This window comes from Pyrus communis, chromosome 1, assembly GCF_963583255.1.
Source record: "Pyrus communis chromosome 1, drPyrComm1.1, whole genome shotgun sequence".
NCBI lineage: Eukaryota > Viridiplantae > Streptophyta > Magnoliopsida > Rosales > Rosaceae > Pyrus > Pyrus communis.
The window spans coordinates 14,964,043-14,977,032 of NC_084803.1; the positions used below are offsets into that span (position 1 = coordinate 14,964,043).

General features: G+C 35.4%; 1 protein-coding gene across 1 annotated transcript; it reads right to left on the minus strand.

The window, feature by feature from the left end:
• Nucleotides 1–3,927: 3,927 nt before the first annotated feature.
• Nucleotides 3,928–9,156, minus strand: LOC137747707 (uncharacterized). The gene is made up of 6 exons (XM_068487870.1): nt 8,754–9,156; nt 7,865–8,077; nt 7,250–7,323; nt 5,329–6,960; nt 5,058–5,226; nt 3,928–4,794 (listed from the first exon to the last, which is right to left on the minus strand). Exons 2-6 carry the CDS (start codon nt 7,944–7,946, stop codon nt 4,157–4,159), a joined length of 2,595 nt encoding a protein of 864 aa, XP_068343971.1. The 5' UTR covers nt 7,947–8,077; nt 8,754–9,156; the 3' UTR covers nt 3,928–4,156.
• Between the last annotated feature and the right edge of the window lie 3,834 nt (nt 9,157–12,990).

Consider the following 12,990-nt stretch of genomic DNA (forward strand, 5'->3'; position numbering starts at 1 on the left):
GGACCACAAACCAATAAGGCTTCTCTTTTTACGAGGGTTAGAGGCGGGGAGGGGAGGGGGGACGTCTACCACATCAATCCGCAATTAACAGATATATAATTTGTTTAGGAGCTTTTTTAAAATGGTTGAAAGAGCTTTTAGTAAAAATACTTATGAAACTAATATTTAGTAAAAATGCAAGTAAATCCTAGAAAAGTATTTGAAATGCTTTTGGAACTCCAAAATCTTTTTAATAAAAAAAAATTCAGTCATTTTAAAAACACTTTCAAATGAACTTATAATCTACCAATAATATATTCTTTTGAAAAAAGTGTGTTTTTGTTAGAAATGATAATACTAATAAAATTTTATCAAAACAAAAATTATTTTCACCTTCAACAACACAAAACAGTTTTCTTTTATTTTTTAATCAAACATGCCTTAAAATTTGATCTATCAAATTATAACATTAAGTAATTAAAACAAAAAGGTTTGGAGGAATTTACTCGGGTTTTCTTTTTGTTAAGAGCAAGTCCACTGGGGTGATGTCCCAATGGACCGGAGATCATTTAATTGCAATTGCCTCCCTCCCTTGCTCCAGCCCATGAGGTCGATTGGGCTCAGGGGAGGCGGGAATCCACAGTCCGAGAGCCTGAGGCGAGCTGATGCAAGGCTGACGTTATGGTGATGTCAACCACGTTATAAAATTAATATAAAATTTTAATTAAAAAAAAGTAAAAAATTAATAATAAAAAATTTTAAAAATGTAAAAAATAAATAAAAATCAGAATTTTTTTTTTTAAAATTTGATTTAATTTCTGTAAATATGTTATCATTATCTTCCAACTTACAACACAATTTTATATTTTCTCAAATACTTTAGGTTGTAATTTTTTATTTATTGATAAGTGGTACAACGAGACCGATTAAAAATTTTATCCGAAATTACAAATAAAATTATTTTTTTATTATTTTATAAAATAAAAAATATTAATATTTTATTGCCTATTGTCATGGCTATTCAGTTTACGGATGGATATGCAAAAGTCAATTATTGTTCATTAAAGGCAATTACTGTTCACTGGAGGCTATTCAATATGAAGTTGCCCTATGGGGCCTTGATACGCTGGACTTGCTCTAATGGTAATTCAAAATTAGGGTTAATTTTGTATGCTGCCCAATTTCTAGGATGATTTCAAATTAGTCCTAACATTTTAAAATATTTTAACTAATTATCTAAAGTTTTGAAAAATAAATATCTATTAGTTCACTTGCATTTTGTGATGGCATGAATAAATATTAAACGTATTTTAACTCTAAAGTCATCTATAAAGATTTGAATCTTCAAATTGACGTTATTTAGCTAAAAAAATTTATGGTTTAACTTGGCTAAAATGAGTCAATTTGAGGAATTAAAACTAAAAAAACGTCTATTAGTGAAAATTAACTTTAGTATTTGTCCACCTCTTCATTTAATGCTAATAATGTCATAACTTAATGCTGGTAAAGTCTTCGGTGACCCACCAAATGTCTAATTTTAAAAACGTTAAGTAATTATATAAAATATTTTATAAAATTAAGACAAATTTAGAATATCAAAAAAAGTTGAGTAGGTTTTTTTTGTGCTTAATCCTAAAAATTACCCCATGACAAGTGGTGGTAGGCCCCGGTACCATCAGAGAGGGCAAGTTGAATGGGAAATGAATGTTGTCTTGGAGCACCGCTGTTACAGGGTCAAGTACTTGTACAGTTGTACTGGTCACATTCGTTTAGTCACATTCGTTTGTACTGGTCACATTTGTTTATTTTTTATTTTTTATTTTTTTTTTCAGGATTTCAGAAATCCTTTAGTCACATTCGTTTATCGTACATATACATCGTTTGATAAAAAATTATTATAATTGTTTTATTTAAAAGTAAATATAAATAGTAACTGATGAAAATTGACCACATAATGAATAATGAACATATATGATTGTTATAATAGTAATTGGTTAGACTTTTCAGTTAGAATAGTTTCTAAGATTGTTATAACTCTTTATTTTAGTTTTTGAAATTTAAAATCGATGTAATTACTCCATGAGTTTATCTTCCATTAATCATTTTTGTTCTTCCGTGAAAAACCTTCGTTAAAAGTACTTTTAATTTTTGTCAAATCATTTTGGCGCATTGTTGATGAAATTGAGAGTATTTTTATTATTTTAGTCCTTATTTAACAAATATATTTCACAAAATGATCAAAATGACTGACGAATGACATACTTAGAAGTCACTTTTGTTGATTTTAATTATCAAAGATCAAAGTAGAGAGTTATACTAATCTCAACAACTATTTTGGCTAAAATGCCAATTTTTTGTTGATATGCTATTTGTTTTCCTTATATCGTCTATGATCAACACTGCGATGAAACACTTGATATGTTTGTCTATGAAAACTTAATTGAAAAATAAATGACAATGAGTTTAGTAGGCGATCAAACAAACCAGTTGATCAAGAAAGATCAATAAACACTAAAACAATCCAATTTATTTCGGAAATTTTTGAACCCCATGACAACCTGAATTCATAATCGACCTCCAATTATAATATGTAAACAAAAACTATTACAAATTCCTAAAAGGAGTTCTAAATTTGCTAGTCAAATAAAAATTGCTTAATACTACATCCAACTATAATATACATAAAACGATATATTTGTACTAATGAATTTGGATAACTACATAATCTCCGGATATAATAATTTAATTTGCTGTCCAAGAGAGTTGAACTTTGTACGAGCTTGGCTACCTGTCACCATATAGGTATCTGAAAGCGTGTTTGCATGCTGCGTATGCACTTGAATGTGATCCAAAATTCATGTGTGCCATGATAGAACAAGATATAAGCATTTGAAATCTAAATGAAGTGTATTTGGAACATAATCCGTGTTTTGATGCTGCCATTTTTGAAATTAAAACTTAGTCTAATGCATGCATGGTTGGAGTATTTGTGTTAATCATTTCTCTTCCCTAATCAATTTTCCAAAAAGAAATTGACTTATTAGATTAGTGTAAACAAACATTCACAAGCACATAAAATTTAAGGTTATAGTATTAGTACCAATTACACGTAAACACGCGCACCTGCTTATCAAGGATGATTAAGCTAATGTTGAATAATTAATGAGACAATTAGCATGATTAGGAGACATGGCATGTGCCCCTCCATCTTGTAGATCTGATCTCATTTAACATGTAACTTTTCTTCTTTAGTGGGTCTGAGTTGGGGAGTCCAAACAATTGATAGTTTCAAATAATTGGATTTGCCATTTACAAGCCCGAGTGGATTTCTGCTGTTTATAGTGTTTTATTACCTCTTATAGATCCAAGTTCCCAATTTTGACCAAGAAAGTGTTTCGGCCGTTTGGGCAAAAGGAGCAATTGGTTCAACTTTTGGTGCTAAATTCAACACTCATTTCCGTCATGGGCTGCTAAGGCTCAAGTTAAAGCGATGGACAACTCATGTTAGTGTAAGAAGAGTGGGATCAATCTTATCTATTAAGTTGAAAATTCATAGTCATGGGGAGGGAAATCGAACATAACTTCGAGTGAAAGAACAAATACTCAATCATTTGAACGCCGTGTGTCTTGAAAAATGATGCAAGGCAGAAGAAACAAAAGGGCAAGAGACAAAAATATGATTAATCTTAAGTAAAGGATTAACTAGTTCCATTATTAATTTAATTCAGGCTTTATTTATTGAATCAATCATAAATTACAATGGAGAATCCACACTATTGTAGACTTGTAATGTGTCGGCAAACACAAAAAAAAATTCAAAATTAATTCTATTACTCATTTCAAGTTAGTAAGCATGCCATGACAGGCCTTCACACGGTTGAAAGCAATACACAATAATCATATTCAACTTGTAAATGTTATAAAACTTTCTATTTGTTAGAGAACATAAAACCAAACAAAATGCCCCAACAAATTGGATATGAAAATTCAAAAGGACAAACAAAAAACGTGAACCAAAATGCACACTAAGTATAACTCCAACCACCCAACCTATATCTCCTAATCTCACAAACCACAAAGAACACATATATATACAAAGACACATGCAATAATCTCCCATCAACACTCACTTATATATATAAACACAAACATATTTACTTCCTTCCAATATATGTACTCAATCCATTAATAACTGCATATCATACAAAATTTCCTGAACAAGATCTCCCATGATCAAGCTTTCGATCTCTCGTCCCACTGCATTAACGTCCTCGTCCATCAAGCCGGACCAAGGACCTGATCCAAGATCCCGGGCGGCCATATCATCGAGTGAGTAACAGGATACATTAGTTGGAGGATATAGGCATTCGCAGATGATTCGCCACACACAATTCAACAACTTCTTGCCACGTAATGGTGGCAGCGCAGAGGAGTTGATCATTTTTCTCCGGAAGTTTGGCATGCTTATCGGTGGTCCGAGAACTGTTGAAAGAGCTTCGTTCAACAAATCGCGTAACACCTTGTGATTTACCATCTCATTGTGATCTGTTGCTGAAGGATCTTGCTTGTTGGCCAAGTTTTTATACGATTCTTCCACTTCTTCGAACACTGAGTTGCTGATTGGTTTTGCAAATGTGTCCCATCTCGATAGTGATTTATCAAATGATCCATCGTACAAACCAGAAACGACAAGCAAATCTCGTATGTAAACCTCTGCTGGGTTGTCTAACCTAGCCATTTCAGACTCAACCGCTTCCTCAACTTTAATCCCCTCAGGCTCATTAGACTCGAGTTGGTTCAATTGCCTTCGTAGCTCTGTAGAATCGATGTTTGACAATTAGATGATTATTCACGCGTCAGTTTATACTCTGGAATTATATGCATCTTGATAACAACAAAATTGGGAACGACGCAACACTCATGTATGCTACATAAACACGGGCACATATACGCCTATACAGTCGCATAAAACAAATTTGGGTAGACTGTTTACTAAGCATGTATGCGTTCATGCTATCAACGCATTTGTCATGCCAGAACAAAACATGTACAGAAAGCATTCAAAGAAATATACGTACCACTCAGATTATCGCTGATGTCCCTAAAAGCCTGTGGCACGATACCATCTTCTCGTGGAGTTGCACTCGGAGTTGATATTGGACTAAGATAATCAGTTGGCCTCCAGAACTCTTCCCGAGCAGTGCTGCATACAGATGCAGGACTAGGAGGCACCTCGGTGAAATTATCCTAAGACAACAAAGGAAGATATTAAGATAAATATAAATTGAACCCTCTACATAATGAATAATTCTCAGTAAAATGAATAGATCAGATAAAGTATCTGCTTACATGTCTCTCGCCAGAGTTCGTAATCACTGTTGGCCCGCTCATGATATCCTTCATAGGATACCGTTCAGTATGACGTGATTCCGGAACTGATTGATTTTTTTTGCCAAAAAGTCTCCCTCTAAGCATAAAACTGTATCGGAGATTGGAAACTTTTTCTTTAAAATTAAACCTTTCTTTCTTCTGATGTTTCATCTCCATGGACACAGGTCCAATGCCTTCATGCTTCCTCTGAATGTGAGCACCGGTTAAAACATGACGGTCCTCCAGAAGAAGTTTCCCAAAAGATGTTCCGGGTACTGGGGCGGATAAGGACCTAATGAGGTTTCTAGGGGACAACTCTCTATCAAGCACTTCATCTCCATGTGATCCATGTCTGAATGATGTTGTGTTTTCATGTTCATCTTTCACTACTCCCCTTTCCCTTTCGTAGTCTAATGCAGATAACCTAGATCTCCCGGAAACTAATGAAGGATCATGAAGTTCTGTTTCTATTTTTGAAACATTTCTCAGTCTCCCTAACAAAATTCTTTTAGTATCTCTATGCATAAATTCCGGGGAACCTGATGCATTGAACTGCATTTCGGTTCTGTATGATCTTGTCGATTCTGATCTCAGCAAATTCATGCCAAGGTCCCTAGTCACACTTTCCCTGACCTGGTTTGCAATGTGTCGAGCAATCTGCTTTCGAGATGATGGCTGTTCGCTAAACGGGGTCTCAATTCCACTTCCTCGGACAACAGAACCCCTTTTATGCATTTTCCCTTGCAGCTCGCATCTTAGTTGTTCTTTCACCTCCTCGAGAAAATCTTCTATGCCACCTTTCCTCTCTAGAGTGTTTGAAGAACCTGTCCAAGCCTCTTCATGGTTGCAAAGTCTATCGGGACCAGGTCTTAAGATAACTATCCTTGTAGGAGGAGAAGACGCGTCGAATGACTCAAATCTCTTCTTAGAACTCACCAGGGAAGATTGCTCAAAGTCTAAGCTCATGGTTCTTCTGCTTCTTGAAGAAAAAGATCCCTTCTGCTCAGCTGGGAATAATTCCGAAAACTCATTTCCTCGATGCTGCAAATCACTTTCTTCATGTGAGATTTCTTTTACTGTGTGATCCTTACGTTCTAAAGTTGTCTGAGTTGTTCTATGTCCTGAAACTGCCATCTTTTCCTCGTTGAGGTCGCTATCAATTTCGTGAAACCTTGAGCATTCCCTAAACCTGGAAGCTTGCCATGCTTCAAATTCTTTCTTGAACTTTTGTAGTTCCTTCTCTTGAGGATGTTCTCTACGCCTTGGATTTTCGATTTTCTGGTCATCGCTCCACCTAGTGGCATCTCTGTCATTACTGTGGTAATAAGAATCAAGATCTATCTGCTTGGAGGAATTTAAGTTAGAAGAGACGCGACCGACTGAGCTCCTTCCCTTCATTTCCTTCTTTGAAGACTTCGTTCTCCTATTTTCTCCTTTTTCTTCCACAACTGCAGATTTTGGTTCCACTGGCAACATATCCATCCCCATCAGTCGGGCCACGATGTTTGGTGCATTTTGTCTGGTACTCGAATGTTTGGATATTTCCTCATTAATCAATTTCTTCATTGAACTTTCCAATGGATTATTCTTTCTAGACCAGTTTTCTTCAACCTGATACATGTAATGAAAATTCATCAAAACTAAAATACGATGAGCGAGAGCGATAGGGGGAGAGATGACTCAAAAATTCTGATGTGATGAAATTTGGTAGAAGAAAACACAATATGAAAATGGCGTTAATATATAAAGCAAGATCACTGATATCTACAAGAAATCAGATTCTGCTAATGCAATAACCGAAAACTCCACATCTTCATAGCTAAGAGAGCACAGAATCCACAGAAATTAGCCACCCTAGGCCACAGGACAAGCTACAAGAAGGCATGTGATGAAACATTACCGGCAAATCTCCGGTGTCACAATAGCTCTGAGGCTCTACCTGCATCTCCAGGCTATTTCTTGGAGCATCAAGGCCTGCAATATGTACAAAACAACCTACTTCTGATGAAATTGAGGTTCCACCATAAAACCAATTGGCAATATGAGGAGTAGCCCAAGATCATATAAGCACATAGCAAACCTTGTCCCTCACCGATGTGGGACAACTCTCAACACGCCCCCGCACGTGTGGCGGATTTTCAAGCCTACACGTGGACAACAACTGGGTGACGTGGAGCGCGTGTGGCCGTTTTGGCTTCACACGAGGACAACCCGCTCTGATACCATGATGAAATTGAGGTTCCACCATAAAACCAATTGGCAATATGAGGAGTAGCCCAAGATCATATAAGCACATAGCAAACCTTGTCCCTCACCGATGTGGGACAACTCTCAACAACTTCATCAGCTGAATAAGCAAATTGACACAAACAACTCAACTGTTCAAGTTATTTTCATTCGTCAGCGGAGAGATACAAAGTTTTTTTCTCAGTTATTGTTCGAAAGAGAATTTATTCGTGTCATCCACAAACTTCCTAAATTTTCTTGTTGCGCAGAGAGAAAAGTAAAAACTCACCGCCATCATGCTTCTTATGTGTAAAAAGCTTTCTGGCCATGCTGCCCTGGTTGAAATCAAAAAGGTGCGATAAGCCTCCCATGCAGCCACTGGATCTACCAGAAGGATGTCATTCCCTTTTCCACTTCTCTATATCTCACCCCATTCGTACCCGAATCAAACGCCTTTTATACACCGAAAGAACACGGTGACACCGCAACAACCGGATATAACCTGCAAAATGAAGAAAGCCTGAATTTCACTTGCTGATCAACAGCCATTTGATTAAATAAACTGATGTAGGTCCATCACATATGGACCAACCAAAAGTTTTCTCCTTGTGGATTATTTATCACTACAGAAAGCAGACTTTACAGCAAAATATACAAAAGTTGTTGAAATAATGGAGCAATAATTAAACAGGAATTCAATATCTCAGCTGCATTTCCTGCAACCAAAAGGTTAAGAACCTAGAGAGAGAGAGAGAGAGAGAGAGAGAGAGATGGTAAATCTAATCCCAACAAAATTAATCAGGTGCAAAAATATAGAAAAACCAAATTAACAGCAATAGAATTTAGCATTTTCATAAATGCACATTTTCTGAAACCACACCACCCAAATCAGTTTGAAACGGAAATGATTCTTGCACTCTCATTTTCTCTCCATGCACTCCTCAAATTAATTAAAACAAAATCAATGGACAGAAACAAGTGGAGAAGCGCGGAGGATAGGAGAAAACGAGAGTGCGAAAATCACTACCCTTTGACTAAACAGGCAAAAACATGAAAGAATTAAACTTTTGAATTCAAAACCATTAAACACAGACAACCCAGAAACAGTTTAGCTCTGAGAAATGCAGGGAGCCAAAGAAGCCAAAAATCCTGAACTCAAAGTACAGCACTTTTCTTACCGTTTTCTGGGCTTGTTTTCTCGGCAACCAAACACGCCAACTGGGCTTCTGACGCTGCTGGAGACCAGCAGGAATGTCAGGTTTCAGAAAGCGAACTATGATTGGCGATGGAATTATATGGGAACAGTGAATGGGAAATTTTAGGACGATGGAGAAAAAGTCTTTTTCCTGCTGCAAACAGAAGCGAGAGAGATTTCGGAAAGGAAAAAACAAGAAGGCATAGGGAAATTCAAAGATACGAGGGAGGAAGTTGAGTACGATTGGATCGTTTGATAAAATAATGGTAAAAATATCTTGAATGATTAGAATAATGTGGAACAGAGAAAGGTACTGCCTTGGTATTGCTGGAACGGAATAAACGACCAGAAAGGAAAGGTTCCATCTTCTACCACGTCTTCACTAAAATTGGCCAAATTAAAAATACGACGCCTAATAGGTTAAATAGTTATAATTTATAACACGGAAATTATTTTGACATTTAAGTCTAAATTTTCAGTAATATTTTAGTCTTATTTACATTAATCTTTCTGGCCAAGACTAATAACGCAGCCATGTGCCTAAGTTCGACACAAAAGTATTCCAAGTATTATAGTCTAATGGTTTTTAATCTTCATTAATAAGTAAAAGATCTTAGGTTTGACATACTTAAATGTTTGATATCTAATTATTATCTTAGTTAGAACATCATTGGTTAAAGAAGTACGGCATATAAGTGATCAACTACACAATCGAGTGCCAGTTAAATAGTGATCTTAATACGTTATTCTTGCTAAACAACTAATTGTTGACAGCTCAACAAGAGTTTCTTTTAGTTAGTTACCGTATGCACATGTTAGAGGTTTGTGGCTTAAGTGGTTGGAGTATTTACTCATGTACTCGAGATTCACATGTTAGGTTTTTGGCTCAAGTCGTATGAAAATAGAAATAGTGCATGCAGCTTACAGTGTGAACAAATGAATGTCTCCTAACGTACACGACACTTCATACATGTCAATTTTTCTTAGTTCAGTTCCATCTCCAATCATCTTACGTGAAAATCGGGGCACAAAATGTGTTAAACACAGGTAGAATTATTTTCCAGACAAATAATTGGTGGCACCTTTCACGAATGGGTTTATGTACTTTATGAATTTCTCAAGTTTAGAAATTTAGGTAACTCAAAAAATTAAACAAAAATAAATAAAAGGCATTGCCAAAGTAGACATTAACCATGTGCATTGGTAGCATCTAGTCTATATAGCTTGACTTTATATACAAATTGCTCGGTCCACAAAATTGAATGTGACAACTATTAAGTGGCACCACCTATTTATTAATATTTACCAAATCTCTTCAAAATTACAAATTAGAAAATTAGAAATATTCTCTCGTCTTCTTGCTAGCCTTAGCCAGTCATTTTCCTACTCCTTTGTCATTTATTAGATATTCCATATTTTTTGTTACAATTCCCCTTCAAATCACCCAAAACAGTAAAAGAAAGAATTAAATACATTTTATACTTTTCACATTGCACCCGAAAATTAAATTTTGTACAATTTTTGTTTGTTTGGATATCTAATCTTTTATTAAATTGATGATTTTTTTAATTTTTGTTAATACTAGCATACGGGCATACACAAAGTGTGTGAGAAAATTTTTTATTTTTATTTTTGAAATAGAAGGAGAGAGGAAATGAGTGATAGAGAACGTGGGAGAGAGAATTTTTTTTTTAAATTAGAGATATGTTAGGATTACATGCAGGTGAGGCTTTGAAAAAAAAAAAAAAAAATTTGGTTGTGTGAAATTACATTTATGCCCCACATTTCTTATTCATGTTATGTTTTAATTAGAAGGTTAAATTGGTAATTTCATAAGATTTTAATCAACAATGAGTGTTTTATTAATTAGTAGAGATAATAAAAATGTGACTTTTACGTTAACTAGCTCATATATATATTTCTTATGTTTATCATATCATCAATTTAAATAAAAAATTAAATAATGAATCAAACGAAAGGCATAAATTTGATACATTTCAAAATTTTATGTTGAAATAAGAGAAATTAAAACGTCTTGATCCATCATGAATATTACCACAAATTTAAAGTGTGAAATATAGTTAATCCGAAAAGATACGATGGAAATTAGAAAAATAAGAAAGAAAAAAAACCAGAAAACTGTCGTTGTCTCACGTAACGAACAGCTCAGAGACAATTGCTTTTGAGGCGCACGATACCTCCATTTGGCGCCAGATTAAACGGCCTTTAATACCATCATATCAGAAGAAAAAAAATAAGAAAAGGAATGTGTTATGCATTTTTATATTTGTTTTTTATTCTTGTGCTGCGTGCATCTGGCTGGCCTTTTCCAACCGTCACGCTCGAGATTGCGCATCTGATTTGTTTGGCAGCGAGCAGCGAGCGTTGCCTAGACTCCCGCCGATTAATTGCTCTGCAAGATGAAAGCCCCAGTTTTAAGCCCAGCCAATTTCTTATTATTCTAGTTCACTACTATTAAGAGCAATTCCACTTGGTCGTCTGAATACCCTTGGTCGAATTGTGATCCAATAGCAATCACTATTCATAATCACGTTGAACTGAGGGTATTTTTGTCAAATCAACATTTACACTTGAATTGTTGGTTTCTTCAATTTGAGGAGGCTTTTCACGGAATAACCAAAATATTTGACAGTGGACAATCTTATGGAGCATTTCTATTGACTTTAAATTTCAAGGACCAAAGTGAGAAGTTATGTCAATTTCAATGACTATTTTGACCAAAAAGCCAAAATAGTATGTTATGCTTATTTAATGGCTCAAGATTATGAAAGTCTTCATACGTCATTTGTAATCGTATGACAGAATTTTCCTTATTAATAAATCATAAGACATACACACCAAGAGCATAAGTTAAAGGCAAACCATTGGCAATTCTACTCCTTGTCCAATACTTGACAACTCTATGTCCTATATGTATATACTCTACATGACCCAAAGAAACATTCAATATGCAATGTTTTGGACTAGTATTTTTTAGTTTAATTTATTTGCTTCACTTGACCAATATTATTATATCAAACAAGATATCATTTTCCTTTTTAGCCATAAAAATAAAAAAAAATAAAAAAAATAAAAAAAGCAAAAAATGATAGGAAAGCTAAGCTAACATGTTAGAAGCTCCAACTCATGAGATGAGATGATGGGTTTAGCCGTTCAAGTGGGGCATATGTGTGTGTGTGTGTCTATATATATATATATATATATATTGAGCCACAAAGCATAAGGCACCCTCTTTCGTTCCATGCAATGATGTTGACTGCGCATTGTCATGTGCCTCAAAGCTTAAGCCTCCACATGACAAAATGAGATGAAAGCGTGGCTCAATTATAGAGCTTTTTGGCGACTAAAAGGGTCGCCCAAAATACCAAGTTGGGGGGCCAAAGGTTTTGCCAAATTTTCAACACAACCCACCTGGCATTCTCAAATCAACTTTGACACCTTGTTTGGTGGTGTTAAAGTCGAACCACCTTTCATTATTTGGGGCAGCTCTCCGACATTATGGAGAGATTACCGGGCGAGAATTTCAATGTCACGTCGGATGTTTGCTTAAGAAACACATTGAGAAATTTCCTGCATTTAAATTCCACACGAGTCTCTTGTGGTACCACGAATGCATCAGAGTACTCATTGTGTGTTCTTGGCTAGATGGGGACCTTGACACCGAAGTTCTCTGTCAAATGATAAATTTTTCTGTGTATCCATAACACAATACCACAAGGCGGCACACTACATGTATAGTATAAGTGGATATGTCCCGCTTCTATATTACGATACGTGATGTACTGCCTTTTGTTTCAAGTATATTAAAAAATCTATCGTACCATATATTATCTCGTTTATAAACACATGACCTTCTGGTGGTAATTGGGCTTCTGGTTAGCCCATATCATGTTTGGGCTTTGCATTGGCATACAAGACCGCAAACTATCTCAAGTATGCTGACATGGGCCCAATTGGTGTCCGGCTTCTGGGCCCGAGCAACCGTGTGTGTTACTACAAAACTTGATGATTGTGTTAGGTGTGGAAATCTTATTCAGCGGATATGCAAAGTTGTTGGATATGCTCAACAAGTTTTGAATTATTAGGTTCAATGGCTTTAGGATATGCTTAGATTGAAAAAAAGAAAAAAAAAATCATCCTTTTATAGAAAATAAAAATTTCTCTAAAAAGGGTAAACTCTCCTTTCATAGAAATATATA

Coding starts and splice junctions, on each gene's coding strand:
- LOC137747707 (XM_068487870.1), bottom strand. CDS start 7,946: ATGGGAGGCTTATCGCACCTTTTTGATTTCAACCAGGGCAGCATGGCC. Junction 7,324..7,864: donor ACATAAGAAGCATGATGGCG/GTGAGTTTTTAC, acceptor TACATATTGCAG/GCCTTGATGCTCCAAGAAAT. Junction 4,795..5,057: donor CATCAGCGATAATCTGAGTG/GTACGTATATTT, acceptor TCGATTCTACAG/AGCTACGAAGGCAATTGAAC.